At 33.9% G+C, this 17,588-nt stretch overlaps 3 protein-coding genes across 3 annotated transcripts in view; 2 read left to right on the top strand and 1 right to left on the bottom strand.

The window, feature by feature from the left end:
• Positions 1-1,979: 1,979 nt before the first annotated feature.
• Positions 1,980-2,732, bottom strand: LOC129949777 (peptidyl-prolyl cis-trans isomerase Fkbp12). Its single transcript, XM_056061423.1, has 2 exons — positions 2,591-2,732; positions 1,980-2,526 (listed from the first exon to the last, which is right to left on the bottom strand). The coding sequence occupies exons 1-2, from the start codon at positions 2,625-2,627 to the stop codon at positions 2,237-2,239; spliced, it is 327 nt and encodes a 108-aa protein (XP_055917398.1). The 5' UTR covers positions 2,628-2,732; the 3' UTR covers positions 1,980-2,236.
• Positions 2,733-5,951: 3,219 nt separating this feature from the next.
• LOC129951687 (polyadenylate-binding protein-interacting protein 1-like) lies at positions 5,952-14,657 on the top strand. The gene is made up of 2 exons (XM_056063977.1): positions 5,952-6,093; positions 13,167-14,657. The coding sequence occupies exon 2, from the start codon at positions 13,246-13,248 to the stop codon at positions 14,560-14,562; it is 1,317 nt and encodes a 438-aa protein (XP_055919952.1). The 5' UTR covers positions 5,952-6,093; positions 13,167-13,245; the 3' UTR covers positions 14,563-14,657.
• LOC129951686 (protein 4.1 homolog) overlaps positions 5,957-17,588 on the top strand; it is a 51,631-nt gene continuing 39,999 nt past the window's right edge. Inside the window, exon 1 of the mRNA XM_056063971.1 lies at positions 5,957-6,093. The gene's annotated coding sequence lies outside the window, so the exon portion shown is untranslated. The remainder of the gene's footprint in view (positions 6,094-17,588) is intronic.

Here is a 17,588-nt window from a genome sequence, read left to right as displayed (position 1 = left end):
TAATCGTACCGTACGTAAAGAGTTTAATGTTTCCTAATCCTTTAAATCTTGAATACGTTAATGATTCTTGAACGTTAATTTCTTCAGGCAGAACAGACTTTCGTATGAAACTAATCGGACTACCGGTATCCAAAAGAGAACAACAATCGATAAATTTTGTGCACTTATTCTTATTTGTCATAAAGGCGACACTCACCATCTGAACAGCATCCAAACTCTGAGTCAGCTCCTTGGTGTCATCATGTAGGGCATCCCGGTTCACGGCTCCAACTCTGGTCTTCACAATATAAGGGCAGTTTTTGTAAGTGTGCCCCTCGTCAGCACATTTGAAACAGGATCCAGCTGGTCGTTGCTCCTTTGGACATTTTGCTGCGATGTGCCCATACTTTGAGCAATTAAAACATCTCTTGGACTGCTCGTTGTTTGATGCTGAAGTTGAGGGAACCATATTTCCTCCAGAAGTTGTTGCCCTAGCAACCATAGTCCTCGGAACTCTTCTTTTTTCGTATCGTGGCAAGAGGTTTTTGAGCTCTACTATAGTTTTGGCGGCAAAAAGAATAGAGACATTTGCTGGTGAATCCCTCAAACCATCGATAATGAATTCGATCAACTCTGCCTCATCGATTTCAGCATGTGACCCAAGTTCTTGCATACATATGACATATCGAAGAAGTGGCTCGCCCTGACGACGTACTCTCTCACTCAGTTGACGATAGACCTGCTGTCTGCTCATCTTATGGTCGAATTCTTTGATAAGTATTTGCTTCAAAGAATCCCAGTTGTCAACGTAGACCGTGCGTAACAGCATTTTCGCAGTTCCCTGCATGAGACGGCGTGCAGACAAGTACTTGCATCGGTCATCGCATCCCAGCGAGTCGGTCACATCTTCGTAGTCAACTATCCATTTAGTGATGCTGTATGGATCGTCACCGTTGAATGCAGGAACAGCATTTTCGATGTCTGAGAAGTCCACTGCACGCCATGGTGCAACCGAAGATGTTGTGGGCGCTTCCATCTGGTCCAATTCTTTCCTTAGCTCAAGGATTTTTTTCCGACGCTCAAGTCTGGCCAGCTCTTGTTCTTCTTCCAAGTCTTGGACATCAGAAGCTGTATTACTGTGCCTGTTATCAGAAGCGGCCAGTGTTTCGGAAGTATTCTCTCCATTCGGAGATGCAGAAGGTGGAGTTTCCTCGGTTAGCTCAGCAGAAGGTGGAGTTTTCTCAGTTAACTCACCAGAAGGTTGTTGGGGTGCCACTGTAACTGTACTTTCATACAATGCCCGAAGTTGAGCTAGAGAAGCCGTGTCTGGCACATCTACTCCAGCGCTCTGAAGTGCTTCAACCAATTGTGCTTTGTTGAGTTTTGTCATAGCTGGCTTTAAATCCGCAAAAAGAGGTAATATACACAATAATTTAGTTTTCTTTTGGTGTATTACCCCACATCTGACGTTGTGGTATATAATTTCTTTATTAAAATATAACTCTTATTTAAAGACTACAAATCTAATTCGACTGGCTTGGGCGCGTCCGTTGAATAGAATAGACGTTAGAATACAAATTTTTATGAGAGCGAGCCAAACAACCTTTTGTCTCGCTTCTATGTCTCAGGTTTCAGAGTTTCGCGCTCAGCGTGCGACATCTAGCTACGAAACTCTGAAACCTAAACATAAGGGGAATTACACATTATTAATGATAGTTGCCTTAATTTTATACTACAATGGTGAAGTTAACATTAAATCCTTAATGGCTTTAGGTATCAAATATTCGAAACTCGGCATTGCTTTGAGGATTCGACTAAAAAAATACAAACCAACCCTATGCCTTATACTCATCAGTTCAATTCATTCTTCATGAAAGTACCTCTTTAATCCTCATAGACGGGTTGTAGAATCTTTTTCATCAATCATATGCTCAGCATAGAATAATTAATATTTAAAGAACAGAATATCCTTAAATGTTTTTATCTAAATCAAAGAATCGTTCACTTTTGTAATTCCTATTTATTGCAGTTTTGTAAAATTATAGAAAAACATTAGATAAAAGGAGAAAATGGTTTAGGTTGAACGTAAGCTAATTTGTCTATTTCTAAACATTCACGAGTAGGCTTTTTGTACTACGCCTCGGTTACAACTTAATTTAAATGTGTAAGATCCTTCAGAAATGCACTCTGTTAGATTTAAGATGTTTTTTTCTTTTTTTTACTTTTGCTACTGCAATTTGATTGGTTATTTGTTCATTCATTCTACTTTAAGAAGTTCTACATCAAAAGTCAATGTGGAGTTTGGTGGGATAATTCCTGGATGTCCACGACTGCCGTAAGCGTAGTCTGGCGAACATACCAACTTAGCTCGTTGGCCTAGAGAAAGCTGCTTAACGCCTTCATCCCAACCACGGATTACCTCTCCACGGCCAATGGTGAATTTGAATGGTTTACCGCGATCGCGCGATGAATCAAACTTGGTGCCATTGTCTAGAGTTCCGGTGTAGTGGACAGAAACAAGTTGACCACTTTTTGGGTATGTGCTTCCTGTTAAAATCATTGGTTAGACTTTAATATTTGCATTAATTTTAGATATTGTTTTTTCTTTTACCGTCACCAGGAGTAATTGGAATAACGTCTACGCCCATATTTAGCTATAAAGAATATTATTATCTAGATGAAACACCACAAAATATTGCTAAGTGGAACCGCAGAGTAGAGCGTGGTTGCGAAGAAAATTTCGGTATTGGGCAAAAAACGAAAAAATGGAGGATATACGACATACGCATAGCCACGAGTCTCGACTATCAAAATTGCTTTGGTTTACTGAACCCCTTAAGTTCTTAGGCGTGGTTCCCACTAAGATGAACCTAGTTTCAGGCAACTTATGCAAGAAGCACAATAAGCATATTTAAAGTTGTCTACCCAAGCAACTTAACACATTCCAATACGATTGACTTTTACTTTCCGGAACTGGAAATTCTTTAGATAAAAGAGGATATAAAATATTGAAATTAAATAAGTTGCATAAATGAAAACAAAACAGAATACAGAGATCTACATAAATGCAGATTCAAGAAAATTGTGGTGCACCGGTATAGATTTATGCGAAATTACGGGTGCAAGAGATTGATAGAAGATGTTGCAAATGTTTGTTTTATTTTAGAATAAATCTCAAAGGTTTTAATCCCCAATGAGATTTTTTTTCATTTCGATATTTAATTTGACGTTCGATCTACTGGAACAACCGCATTTAACAGTACTCAAAAGAAAGAGTTGCATTTAACAGTTTACAAAAGGAAAAAAGATTTGATTAAAATAAAAACCTTTTGAGATGAGTAAGTAAATAGATATTTTTTGTATAATTGTGTTGTTAATAAATTTGTTTAATTTACAAAGGGATATAAATTAATTTAATTTGACTTTGCCTCTCTGAATTAACTGCAATGTAGTATACAAATTTGATTATTCTATCTTGTTTTAATGTAAATATACCCTAAAAATTATTTTTTAAGAGCGCTTACATTTTTAATGGAGAATAAGTATTCACCAGCTGCATTTTGAAAGTGCAATAAAATTTTGATTGTAAGCAAAAGAATGAAATTCAAAAAGTTCATTACAAATTTACAAATTAATTTAACTATGTTGCCATGAACTTGTAGAAATTTTAAGCAATTTCAAGTAATTTGTAAGTTCCTAGCAACTAGGTTATACTAAGTGGGTACTAGATATTGACATGCGTTATAATGCGTTTTACTTTATGAGAATGTTTTTCTTTCAAAAAAATTGTTGAAGTGTATGATCTTTTTTCTTGACCATAGGCCCACTGGGCAATTTTCCAGCTGCCCTGTTTGGTTTTATTTGTCAATTGTTAAAGACCTTTTTATACAATCCCCTCTCTTATAAAAGGAGTTTAATTATATACAACAAATAGAGTTCAAATTAGTATTTATATATTATTATCATTATCATTATCATTAGTATTTATATATGTCAAACATATCTCTTTATTTTAATATGGGGACCTATTGGAAATATCAACACCCGTGATTTATTGGAAAATCTATCAATAGTATAGAAGAATTTTACGCAAATAACAAAAACAATATGCGTAGTATGAATATTACCGATAAAAGTTAAAGCAGAATCTTACTACGGATGGGTTTTTGAAATTTATACGAGTCTCGAATATATCTAATGTGATTTTTTTCTCAAATGTTTTTACGATTGATATTGCATTCGCATCTCGATGGCTGTATTCGTTGAATACTTGTCCTTTTGGAAATAAGTTTGATAGCACTTTCTAAAATGCAAATGGTGTTTATTCATGTTAAACAATGAAGAACTCAACAGTTCAGCAACGTATAAGAATACGCTACCTACTTTATGTGCATTTTGTTTGGATTAAAACAAAACTATTTTTTTGTACACAAACATGCATTATCTGTAAAACCAACTCCTCCACACAGGCTTTTTTTTACAAATTTTGAATCGACTTCTATTCCCGACCGGAATCGAATCGAATCAAGCTCATTGCAACTCGATTCAAATACGTATGGAATTGAGGCGAGCTTTAATCTCGCTTCAACACCACATGTTAACGTAGTAGTCTACAAACAAACCCCCTTCTTGAAGTTATTATTTTATCTCAAAGCTGCAATTGTTAAATCTTATTTTCGTTTTGCTGAACTTAATTTTAACAAAACTTTCTTCTATTTGTGTTTTTTTTTATAATTATTATTTTGTAGTACCCGCGGCATGATGATTAGTGCGTTGGACTGTCATGCAAGGGGTCTTGGCTTCAATCCCTGCCTGTGCCACCTTAATTTAAAAAAAATAATTTTCGCGGGTACTGCCTCTTGCGAGGAATTGACAAATCCTTCAAGAGTAATTCTTGTCATGAAAAAGTGCTTTCTCAAATTAGTCGTTTCGATTCGGCCTAAAATTGTAGGTCCCTTCCATTCCTGACAACTCGCACCCAGGAATGGTTGAGATTTGTAAGTCACTAGGCCCTGGTTCCCAACGGACTGTTGGGCCACCCAATTTATTTTTATTATTCTGACAGATCTTCTTTCAGTTATACCAATTTTTAAAAACAAAAATCTGGCTACTGCCGATGCGTTTTCTTGGAAATTTTCTACTGTACTATTTACAGAATATCAACAAAAAAACACGGGTTATGAAATTTAAAAATGATTACATGTTCATAATTTCAACTTCCATATCTTTAGAAAAAAAAGAAATTATCTCAAAATTATTCCTGAAATATCACCTTCTCCATAAAAAAAAAGTGCTAATCTTTGTTCTTACGCTGATCACTTCTTGAAATCTCCCTTTAAAATCAAATTCGTTTCAGGTTTTTACAAGCTCACGTTCAGCTTCTCACTAATTATTGTCAAACAAGTAAAATATCATTATTTATTGACATCCATTTAACACATTTGAAAATCGATTTGATTAAGCGTTCATATTTTGAAATTCAAGTCAATCAAAACACATTTGCCAAACATATTCGAAAGTGTGAACCCCCCTATAGGTTAGGTACGCGTTTGTAATGTAAACGAGCACAAGCATTCCATACGTTCAACCACTACTAACTTCGCTTTGTTGAATTCGAAAAAGAAAATTTTGATTAATGGCGTTTTGTAATTTGTGGAGTGGAGAATAGATAAAGATAATAGAAAATAAAGTCACTAATTTCAGCTGAATGTAGTTTTCAAATTGGAAGGAAAAATTCTTACTCTAAATTCTTATAAGGATAGAAATGGAATATAATTGAGGAATATTCAAAATATTGTTGGTTATTATGTGCCTAGTGTATTTCATGTTTTATTGTCTTGTGATCAGATTTTGAGTTTCTTCAATTTTTCCTTCAAACTGAAACAAGTGTTGAAAAACTGAAGTGGTTGTGGCAACCTGGCGACCACCTCCTTCCGAAGCATTGGCAAACAAAAAAAAAAAAACGGTGACGCAAGCAGATTTGTCCAACGATTTGTTTATTTCAAATCGCGTGTGTGTATAAATTTCTGCAACGACGGGAAAAAACCAAGTATTCTCTTCTATATTATCGATCAGCAATCAGGAAGCAGTATTTATCAACAAAGAATCCTTTAGGTAAGATTTATTCAATATTATATATAATTTTTGTTTCTTTTTGATTTTGCCTTTTTTATCCTTTTAATTCATTTAAAGTATCTTCATTTTGTGAAAAAATTACATTTATTTTGTTTTTACTTGCTCAGCGGAGCAGTTTTATTTAGTTATAATTTTATTTCGTTACTTTATAATCAACAAGTTAATTTTTAAAACAAGAATTCAACTCAAAACTTTACCATCAACAATGCTTTTTTATTCTTTTGTTGCACCACTGATGCTTCAATCCTTTGCTACTGCTACTAATTGTCGATTTGCTACTTTCCCTGAGTAGATGACTAATATCCAATTAATTTGTTCAACTTTTCATGTTTTGAATAGTTAATTAAAGTTAAGTGTTACTGCATTATAATATTTCAAAGCAAAACTTTTTTTTTGGAAAAAAGAAACTGCATTTTCTTCTGTTTTAAAGTTTCGTTGTTTTTTTTTTTAATTAAAACTACATACATAGTACCCTAAAAGAAAAACTAGGAGTTTAATTTATTAGAAATATAGTCATGTACTTACTTAGAAGATTTGTGGTTATTGTGCTGTTTATGATGAAAGGGTTTTCTGATTAATATAACCGATCGCGTAATTATTTCAATAAACCCGATAAAAATGATTCAGAAAGCCGAAAAAAATGGCCAATTTGTCAATGAGGTTAAAAAAGGATTTAATAAGCTTTATAGAGCCGCATAATATTAACTTATAAGGCTTTATTTGGCAAACAACGAAATAAAAGTACAAATCTGTAACTTTATCAAGAAATACACAATTACAAGAAACATGTGGCAATATACATTGCATACTAATTTTGAAGTACAACTTATTAGTCTTATGTCCTTTTATTAAATTGTATCTTTTTTACAATTAAAAATGATTACTAAACAGGAAAACTGACAAACTTTAGTATTTTATACCAATACACTTTACATAATTTTTAGTTGAAAATTTCCCTTCTGTATACCTATTTCTTGAATTAGTTTTTATTTTTTTATTTTTTTCTGTTTACTTTAAGTTTATTTTGCCTTTTTATATTTTTAAAATAATTAATTAATGGCGAGTCCACTATGTTCATAGGAACCAGGGCCCAGTGGCTTACACTCTTAATTTTCCCGTGTTTAGTTTAATAAATGCTTAACAAATGACGTCGATATTCAATTCTTGCAGACGCAAAATACTGCTCGCATGAAGTAGTAGGTGTGGAAGTTAAAATTCTGGGAGTCAGCTTAAAATACTAATCGCTATGAGAAGAGAACTACTTAAACTTTAACTTCTTTTCAAATCATATTATTATAATAAACTGGTATTTTAATTTTATATGCAACAAGTTATGTACAAGAAAGAAGTTAAAGGATTAGTAAGATACTACCAATTAAACAAAAAAAAAAAAAAAACAAGAACTGAAATCATTTTGTTTCCAGGGTCGAACTGAATTGAAGAAAATTTAAATAAAATTTTTACGAAATAACAATAGTAAATAAATTTAATAAAATAATAGGAACGAGGATAAGTAGTAGCAGTAATATTGACTTCATTTCATTATAAAGGTTAAGTTATAGTGGCTGTCCAAGATGGAAACGGACACACTTAGGTCAGTTTAATGGCCCATTGTGATACCACATGAATCTTGAGGCTTCCTTCTAAGCTCAATGAAACCAGCTTGAGCCCCTTACGAAACGTGAGAGGCTGATTATACCGATATGATTTAGATCGTTTAGATCGTTAAAGAAGAATTCTCCTAGGTATTTCTTGCGTTTTCGAGCTAGAGCAGGGCAAGTGCAGAGAAGATGAAGAACCGTTTCTTCCTCTTCCTCGTCTATACAGCTTCTGCAAAAGTCATTTGAGAATACGCCTAGTCTCGTGGCGTGCTTTCCTATTAGACAGTGTCCGGTTATGACACCTTATCGAGCTTATATGTGATCTGCTTAGAGAGAGAAACCCCTTGAACGTATTAAACCCAGTGTTGGCCAGATGTTTTTTGTGACTGGACACGTGGTGATGTTGTTCCACCTGGTGCCTGCCCTCCTCACTGCGTCTTGCATTAGCAGCAGTTTACAAGTAGCGATTGGTATGCCAGTACTTGCCAAACGTGGTAGAATGGGCTGTACTGTACCATTCCTGGAGAGTTCATCTGCCTTACAGTTACCTGGAATATTTTTTCTATGGCCCGGCAAACAGCAAACTTGAAAATTAAACTGTTGCGCCATCTCCATTAGAGATGATCGACAGTTATGGACTGTTATAGAGTTTGAAGAGACAGAGTCCAGAGATTTGATAGCGGTTTGGCTATATGAGAAAATACGGATATCAGATATTGAGCCAGGACAAGAATTCCTTTATCGCCAAAAGTTCCGCCTGGAACACGCTACAATGATTGGAATGGAGGAATGAGATACTTAATTTCAGTCGTTCAGAGTACACACCTCCACCAACCCCTTCTTTGGTTTTTGACCCATCTGTGTAAAAATGGATTGACTCAATCCTCCACGAATCCTATCCTCCCAAAAACATCTGGTAGGTATAGAAATCTGGAAGTTTCTGTCTAATTGCAGTTGGGGGATGGTATAGTCTGTGTGCTTTGGATTTGATTCTAAATACCTTAGAATTACGGAGTGGCCAATGACGAAGCTTTAAGGCGAATAGCAGAGCTTGCAGCTATTTGTTTGCTAAATATGTCAAGAGGTGTAAGGTAGAGCAAGGTGTCCAGTGCCGCAGACATTAGCTTTTTTGACTCTTTCCTGTACGTTGCGTTTCCAATTTAGTTTTTTGTCTATGACAAGACCCAGGTTTGTAGCCTCGTGTGAGAATTTTAATTGGATTCCTTTAATATAAGGAGGGTTGACAAATGGATTTTTTTATCTCCTCGAAAATAAGACCAAATCGGTTTTGTGTGGGTTAACACCCAGTCCACACCGATCAGGCCAAAGTATTAGTCTGTCTAAGGCATTTTGTAAGAGTTCTTTTAGGATGTTAAGATGCTTTCCTGAAACTGCTATAGCAACGTCGTCCGCATATGCTATCAAATTACATTTAAAATTGGACATATTGCTAGAAAGTGTAAAACGTCTTCCCTTACTTTCATATTACATATGTTGCATAATATAGGCAGTTCTGGTTCGTGTGGAATGTAATTCAAATTAACTAATTCTCCTCTCATTTTTAGAATAGTGCTTATTTTATCAGTTGTATAGTACTTTAAGAGATATGTTTTTTCTTCAAGATTGTATTTAAGTTTGCTATAGTACACCCTGTATAGGGAAGTTTTGGCTTCATTGACATATTTTTGATATACAGCGTTGTTCCTATAATATGCATAAGGTCTTTTTAAGGTAACCTCTCTTCCTCCATCGCAATCACTTTTACTATGTAATTGAAATGCATTTTTAATGTGTTCAAAAACATAGGATCCGTTCCCGTTTCTAAATGTAGCATGTAGTTGGGGGTACTACTTGGTAATCTAAATATTCGCTTAAGAAAGTAGCGCAGAAATTTTTCAAGTGCTTCAAATGAACAGTATCCCCACACTTGGGCTTCATATAAAAGAATTGTGGATGCTGTTGCTTTGCACTGTGACTTACATGTCTATTACTTATGCATTTGCTCCAATTCTCCAACAATTTCAATGGGTTTATCTTGCAAAGTCCACTTTTCATTTCGACTGTATCTTCCGCCAACATTTGTAAATATCATCATTTTGGATTTTGTTAGGTTTACAGAGAGATTCCAAGTGTTGCAGTACCCATCAAGCTACCCCGAAAGCTATATTATTTGTTTATTTACTTTTTTCGATATTCCATATCCATATAGCTTATAGAAAAGCGCCTCTCTAGAAACAGAGTCGAATGCTGCTCAAAAATCTATAAAAAATGCTTAAGCTTTTTGTGGTCCCTGTTGTAGATTTCAACGAGTTAGTTAGCGTAAATATTTGGTCGATTGTGGAATAGTTCTTCCTGAAGCCCGCTTGAAATTCGTGAATGATTTTCTCCTTATCTACCCATTGAATAAGTCCGTAAAAAGCACTGCACCAAAAAGCTTGGTTGAAGTATTTAAAAAAGATATTCCTCTATAGTTTGTCTACTCATTACAATCACCTTTCTTGTGCAGTAGAAGTATTATTGATTTCAAAAAACTCCCCGGTATATCAGCATTTTCAAACATTATTGAATTCAGATACAAGTGCTGAAAGGAATTCACTCGTACAGTTCTTAAAATTCAAATGAAATGCGGTCGTCTCCTGGGGCTTTGTTATTTTTAGATTTCAAGATAACACTTTGAATCTCTCCTAGAGTTATCGGTGAATTTAGGAGTTCATCAACAATCCAGGGTGCTGCATATTAAAATGGCTGAGAGATTTGTGTTGTGTTGAGCAAGTTTTCAAAGTGATCTTTAATTTGTTCGGCTGGCAAGCTTAGTGCGATATTGTTTTTTTTTAACCATTGACATGCTTAACAGCTTTCCAAAACTCTTCTGGGCATTTTGCTTTGTTTAAAAGGGCAATATTTTCCTCGTTAAACGCTTGTTTTTTTTTTAGAAAGGCATACGTTTTTGAAATGCTTATTTGCTTTTGCATATAGTGTTTTTAACGTATTTGTGTTGTTCTTTCTAATAAGCTGGAGAAATGCAAAAGATGCATCTCTAGCTCGCTTGCAGTCTATATCAAACCACCTTTAGCATTTTTTAATGTTATTTTGGTTACGGCTTTTCTCATTATTTCTGTAAGGCTTTCAATATTTGGTGACGCATTAATATTTGTCAGAGCTACGACTACTTTGAGGATAATACTATTTACTTCAAAATAAAAATAAAAACAAAAATTGATCATTAATTTCAAGGTACTTTAGATATAAGGTCAATTATAAATACTGTATAAATCTATTTCAAGCCTTTGAAAGCGCGTATGATAATTACATTTGGTTAAAAAGTGTAGATCGCTATTAAAATGAGGGCGAATTTGACATATTAACTAAAGAATTTGATTAACTTTAATGAGTACTTTTAAGTTTAAGACTAGTTAATAAATTCATAACTGTACCATAACTATATCCTCTTCTCTATCTTACATTCTTTATCAAACCGTGGCAGTACATTATACTACAATCCTCTCGATAAATTTGAATTTTATATTGTTACGGTATTGCTATCGTCATAGTTTGTACTTGGATCTATCTTTTATAGCGAATCATCAATTAGCACTGACTTGTATTTTCTTTCAAGGTGTATATAAGCCTTTAAAAACATTTCTGCGAAACCGTGTATTCAGCATAAAATGCTATCTTGTAATTTGACAATCACTCGTTTTTCCTGATTCCGTGTCACTTTGATACACTCAAAATTATAGATTTGTTAAAAAATAAATCCGAGCAATATACCAATAGTCAGCAATGAAGTTAGTAAAATACCTTTGGTAATCATATGTTCATACAGTACCCGTGGCATGATGTTTAGTGCGTTGGACTGTCATGCCAGAGGTCTTGGGTTCGATCCCTGCCTATGCCATCTAAAGTCTTTTCACTGGTACTGCCTCTTGCGAGGAATTGACAAATTCTTCAAGAGTAACTCTTGTCATGAAAAACTGCTTTCTCAAATAAGCCGTTCGGATTCGGCATATAAACTGCAGGTCCCCTCCATTCCTGACAACATTATTCGCACACAGGAATGGTTGAGAGTTGTAAGTCATTAGGCCCTAGTTCTCAAACGGACTGTTGCGCCACCCAATTGTATATTCATATGTACATGATGTGAATGGGCCAAAGCAATTCGAATGTACTTGCTGTACGATTTTCGTAGTAAGTAACTGCTCTCCGTTTTTTCGATTTTAAACAAGTTACAGAAGGGAACTTTTCTTAACTAATATCTATCCTTGTTACCATACATGATTATAGAATATAGTATTGTTTATTAAAATGACACAACCATAGCCATACGTCATTGACTTCACATTCATAGGCTTGTATAACTGGCTAACACTCTATTTGCAATTTTAAAATAACATGACTCAGTGAAGCAATTTCCAGTGGTCAAAACAGATTCTAAGCTACCTTTCCCTCAAGCAGAAAGAAAAATGTTTCTAAGTTTTTTTAACATGTAACAAACCATTAAGCTCTATGAACACTCTTTCCATCAACAAATGTGTGCGTTATGTGTAACTTTATGTCCACAACCTTTCTATTCAGTACTATAGATTAAAAGCTTTTTAATTGTTCAACAGTTCTCAATGCCGGCCGCCGCCAATAGAAAAGCATTCGCCAGCTTTATTTTGTTGTTTTGTAAACCAAACTTTTCTTGTTTTTGTCGAAAGTCAAAATTCTTAAGGCTCTTTTTTGAACATAAAGTATTCTAAGTATTCACTAATGAAAGCAGTTGAAAGAATATCTTACACATTTTAAGCCTCTTAAAAATTTTGTATCCGATGTTTCCAAGATTTGAAATTTTAACCGTCGAATCCTTTTTTTTTATTTTAACGAATACTAATTCTAGAGCTTTGTAATCTGGATCAAAAACCTGTAGATCGTAATGTAAATGAAAGACAAAACGACAACTTGATAAAACAATCCAAAGGAATATAATAAATAGTTTAAGGTTAAGGACTAAATAATAAAATCATAACTATAAACCATAACTTCAATTGTTTTCACTATCTCACGTTGCTTTGACTTAATTATTAAATTTTGTAGTAGAATATAATTTAGAAGTCTTGAACAATAAATAACTAAAATGCTTGTTTAGAACAAAATGTAAACATTAAATCGTGTAGGTACATTAAATAGATACAACAATCTTTTAATTCATTTAAAATTGTTTCGTGCGATGACGCCCAGCGTTGTGCTTAAATATGACTGTAGTTAACTAGAGGCAGAATCAAAAAGAAATTAAAGAATTAAAATTCAATACAAAATTAATTTTCAATCAATCGCAGCGCTGGGTGTTTTCAATTGTGTATAATGTTATTTATTTAATGCTTAAAAAATTCAGAAAAATATCCCAGCGTTGTAAAGATAGTTTAAATATACATACATATCATTTTTAAAAGACAACAATTTATGTTCTAGACTTTGACTTTCTAAAAAGTACAACAACGCCATCGAGATCAATTTTTTTCGAAACAAAAGTTAAACTTCGAATTAGAAAATGGAAATTAGTCCAGGTCGTGCACCATTTGATGTTGACGATGATTTCACTCCATTAAGAAAGCCACATACTCGTGAAATAAAAAAAGCAACATTGCCGACATCCACACCTCCGAAAAGTCCTACGCCATTGTCTCCAATGGCTAAAGTGTTTGTCCCAAAAGTAAAGAAAAATGACAGTTCTGACTACCAATCGGATTCTTTCTTAAGTCCAGTGTCTCAACAACAAATTGTAATCCAACCAAATTCGGTTAATAATCGATTACTTAGAATTCAGCATCCATTAGAATACGCCGCCGCTGTGAATTCGAATTCGATTCAGATGAACGTTGCTTCAGTGTCCTCTGCCGTACAAAACCGTTTAAGTATTCAGAATAATTCACAATCGGACTTTAACTCAAATTGCTTACAACCAGCAGAGGTGGAAACCATCGCTCTGGATTACTTGGCTACAGTGATTCAATGTTTAAACGATAATCCTGGTTCCTTTGACACCGTTGCTACAAGATTTTTAACAATCTTTGATGGAATGGAGAACAATGAATTTGTTTTAAGTAACGCTATGGAAAATATATTTACTGAGTCGATTGACAATCCGAACTTTAGATACATGGGCGCAAAACTTTATAATCTCTTGCACATGCTTAATTTGCGCGATGATTCTCTTTTCCATACTCTCCTTAAATGTAAGCTTGAGTATCAGCAATCCGAAGTAATGGAATATATGCAAAACAATTGCGAACAGAAAGTCAGAGAAACTGCATTATTCCTCGCTGAGTTGTATATGCAATTGCGTGGAGACGACACTCGAATTAAATTGATTGCTGAAAACATAGTTTTTTCTCTGAAGCAATTGTTGACTAAAGTTTCGAATGATAATATTCGTTGTATATGTTTGACACTGAAATTAGCTGGATATGATTTAGACTCAGATTGTCGTAACGACGTTAGTGTGATTTTGCAAAAACTAGAATCAATAAACAAAGACAAACCAGGAAAATATCCTCTGGTCAAAAATGTGATTTCCCTAAAGAAAAACAATTGGGGACGAACTGTGTTCCAAGAAAATGCTAATATGCTGAGTAGCCCAAATGATTCAAACTGCGAAGCTACTAACGAACCAACGTTTTATGGTCCAGATGGAAAAATCATGACCAAAGAAGAAAGCCAATTTCTGGCCACAAGCGTTTCTAAAACTGTATCATCCACTGAGGACGATGAAGAATATGATTTGGAAGTTGATTTGGACCCAGAAATGGATGAAGAGACGGAAAACGCATATCGCAAATTTTGCAAACTAAATAAAACGAATAATTAGATAGTTTTTTTTTAATGCTTTGCAGACGACCCCATTCTCATTTTATTTGTTTGTCCACTTAAATTTTTGTATTATTTATTATTTAATGTGAAAAAGATTTAAAAAAACGTATTCGTTGTGCATATCCTATATTTTTATGTTATAACTTTAATTTAATAATGAAAAAAAAAATGATATAATAATTAAACTTTATTTTTTGTAAAACAATATAATAACTTTGTTTAATTTTGTTCAGTTATTTATTTTCAATATGCCAGTTGTTTTTTTTCAACAATCGATTATTAAAAAAGTTTTTATTCAAACGTTGTATTGACACTAAAGGACACGTCATAACGATACCTTTTAATTTAGTTTAAAAAAAAACAATGGAAATATGTATCCTACTCCATTACGGACAGCCTCTTTAACCTAACGTAACCATGGACATATTTTTTGAAAGACGGCTTTAGTAAGACAAACCCTTTTATATTAGGTTTTTAATTATTTTTTTAAACTTCGGATTGTTCTATTAAAATTTCACCAAAAATGGCAAGAATATGATTTTTCTTGGTAGAATAAGATTATTTAATTTGTTGGTAATTTTTGTTTCTAAAAACCTATTGTGTGAGATATTTTGTTAACCAAATTCGTTTAAAGTAGTAATCATACGCAATGAGAAACAATATGTGAATTGAAAATTGGTCCATTGTCTAAGATTATCCATCAATTCAGAAATCGTGTTAAAAATTCAAACAGCCTAAAATTGACCTGTAATGCTTAAATTAAAAAAAAACCCTAGCTACTGGAAAGTTTCTTGTAACTTAAAAAAAAAATGAATAAATTTGTTTCGGGTTTTCCACAGCAACGAGCGAACTCATTTCCGTTGATATTAAAATAAGTGTTTTGGTGAATCCCTCAATAGCTGTTTTTTTTTTTTTTTTTGTGTAGACTATGGAGTTAAGACAGTTTATGTCAACAACGATTGCAAGGTGAACGAACTGAATATATCTAAACATTAAGAAACTTAAATCAATTTTTGGCGAATAATTCGCTTAAATGTTTCACACTTCTTTTTTTTTGTATGCTATGAAATGATGATTAAAAAATGATTTTGCGACAGAATTTTGTTATACAATGTTAAAAGATAAGTTAAAAAGCATTGCATTTAATGAACAGAACTGAATTGTAAATCATAGGGCTTATGCAATTTATAATTACAAAGTTGGAACACTCCAAAATGTACGTATACCAAACGTAAAATTGAATTCTAGTTTTTAAGAAAATTAAAACATGACTAAAACTACTTTTTTAGTTTTTGTATTTATTTAAGCTTCAGTATTTAATTAAGAATTTATAGGAACATCAAATAATTATAATACTTAATTTGAACAACTGTACCGTTAAAGCGAAATAAACCCTCTTTGCCACTATCTATGAGTGGCACTTGCATCAACGAAACTGAAAATCTCGAAAAATGCCGCTAGATGTCTAGGTTTATTGATGACTTGCAAGAAATTTTTCATTCCGTCTGATATTGCTACAATCTACAAAACCTATATACGTTCCAAACTTGAATATAACTCTCATCTCTGGGCTGGTGCTCCAGTAACTTATTAAGCCTCTTAAACAGTATTCAAAGAAGATCTTTTAAAATGATTGGTGACATTAACATCAACTACTTAACGTCACTTGAACATCGACAAAAAGTTTCTTGTCTCACCTTTCTTTACCGTTATTTTAATGGCCTATGCTCTAGTGAAATAGCCAGTTGCATTCCTTCCCTTACTACGTGAATGTGGAACGCCTTACCACGCTCTATATTTCCCTATCATTGCAGTGTTTAGGAATTCAAATCAATTTACACCGACACCTCCTATCCAACCCTTCCCTCTTTTCCTAATGCTCGCACTGTGTCTTTGGCATATTAAAGGCACATAAAAACCTTTTAGTGTTCGCTAATTATAACAAAAAAAAACTATTACCAAATAAGTTAGTTTAAAAAAATATTAAAGGAATAATAAAAATAAATAAATAATGTGGCGTAACAGCTCGTAGAGAACCAGGGCCTAGTGACCTAAGTAATATCAAGTATGGAGGACAGTTTGTATGCGAAATCCGAACGGCTAATATAGGAGTGCACATTTTATAATAACTACATATGTGCAGGTTCAGACAACATAAGGGCCTTCATTTGCAGTCAACTGCGTTTTTTGAACGTACATTACATAGACCAAGGTAACTAGTTAGTTTTTCAAGTGTCATAACCTTCAAACTCGGAACTTTACTTCAATAACCTCTACCAGTAGTGACTACCAAAAACAATTTTTTACAGTACTCTCCTCAGGCAAGCTACAATTACATCCCGACCTGTATTTTGTATTTAAAAAAAAAAAACATACTTATCCTTTTCCAATTTGACAAGAACCCTTTTACAGAAGATATTAAATGAAATTGAGAGAAAATAAAAAAAGCATTGATTAATAAAGTTCAGCTTTCAGTTACATGAAGAATTACGATCAGCTGAAAGGTTGATTACCTTTCCAGTGAAGTTTCTAATAAAGTTGCCTTAGGTAGGTAGGTAGGTAGAAATGGCAATCTCAAGGCAACCTAGCCTGAGATCCAATTAGCGCTGTAGTGCGCCGTTTTGATACCAAAAACTCGTTTGACCTTTGATTGAAAGGGATAGATTGATAGAGAAGCTTCATAGCGATTATGTTAGAGCCATTTTGTCGCATTGAGAAAAAAGATTAGGTCTCTAATCTTTGTCTCAGATAGCTCATCAAGTTCTTGAAGAAATGCTTTTCCAAAGTATTTCATTCTAGTGTTTGCCAGACATTTGCAGAGGAAATGGATTATCGTTTCACTTTCTCTTTGGTCACTACAACTACGGCAAAAGATTTTGTAAGAGATACCCAACTTCTCTGCATGAACTCCTATAGGCCATTGTCCGGTACAAACCGCACCAATCCTGGCTATGTCTTGCCTTGGCCTGCATAGAAGATCGTTTGTTCGGGTTTTGTTATAGGTGGGCCATATCTTCCTAGATA

Source organism: Eupeodes corollae, chromosome 3 (assembly GCF_945859685.1).
Source record: "Eupeodes corollae chromosome 3, idEupCoro1.1, whole genome shotgun sequence".
NCBI lineage: Eukaryota > Metazoa > Arthropoda > Insecta > Diptera > Syrphidae > Eupeodes > Eupeodes corollae.
This window is presented reverse-complemented; position numbering and strand designations above follow the sequence as displayed.

Coding starts and splice junctions, on each gene's coding strand:
- LOC129949777 (XM_056061423.1), bottom strand. CDS start 2,627: ATGGGCGTAGACGTTATTCCAATTACTCCTGGTGACG. Junction 2,527..2,590: donor TCCAATTACTCCTGGTGACG/GTAAAAGAAAAA, acceptor TGATTTTAACAG/GAAGCACATACCCAAAAAGT.
- LOC129951687 (XM_056063977.1), top strand. CDS start 13,246: ATGGAAATTAGTCCAGGTCGTGCACCATTTGATGTTGACGATGATTTC.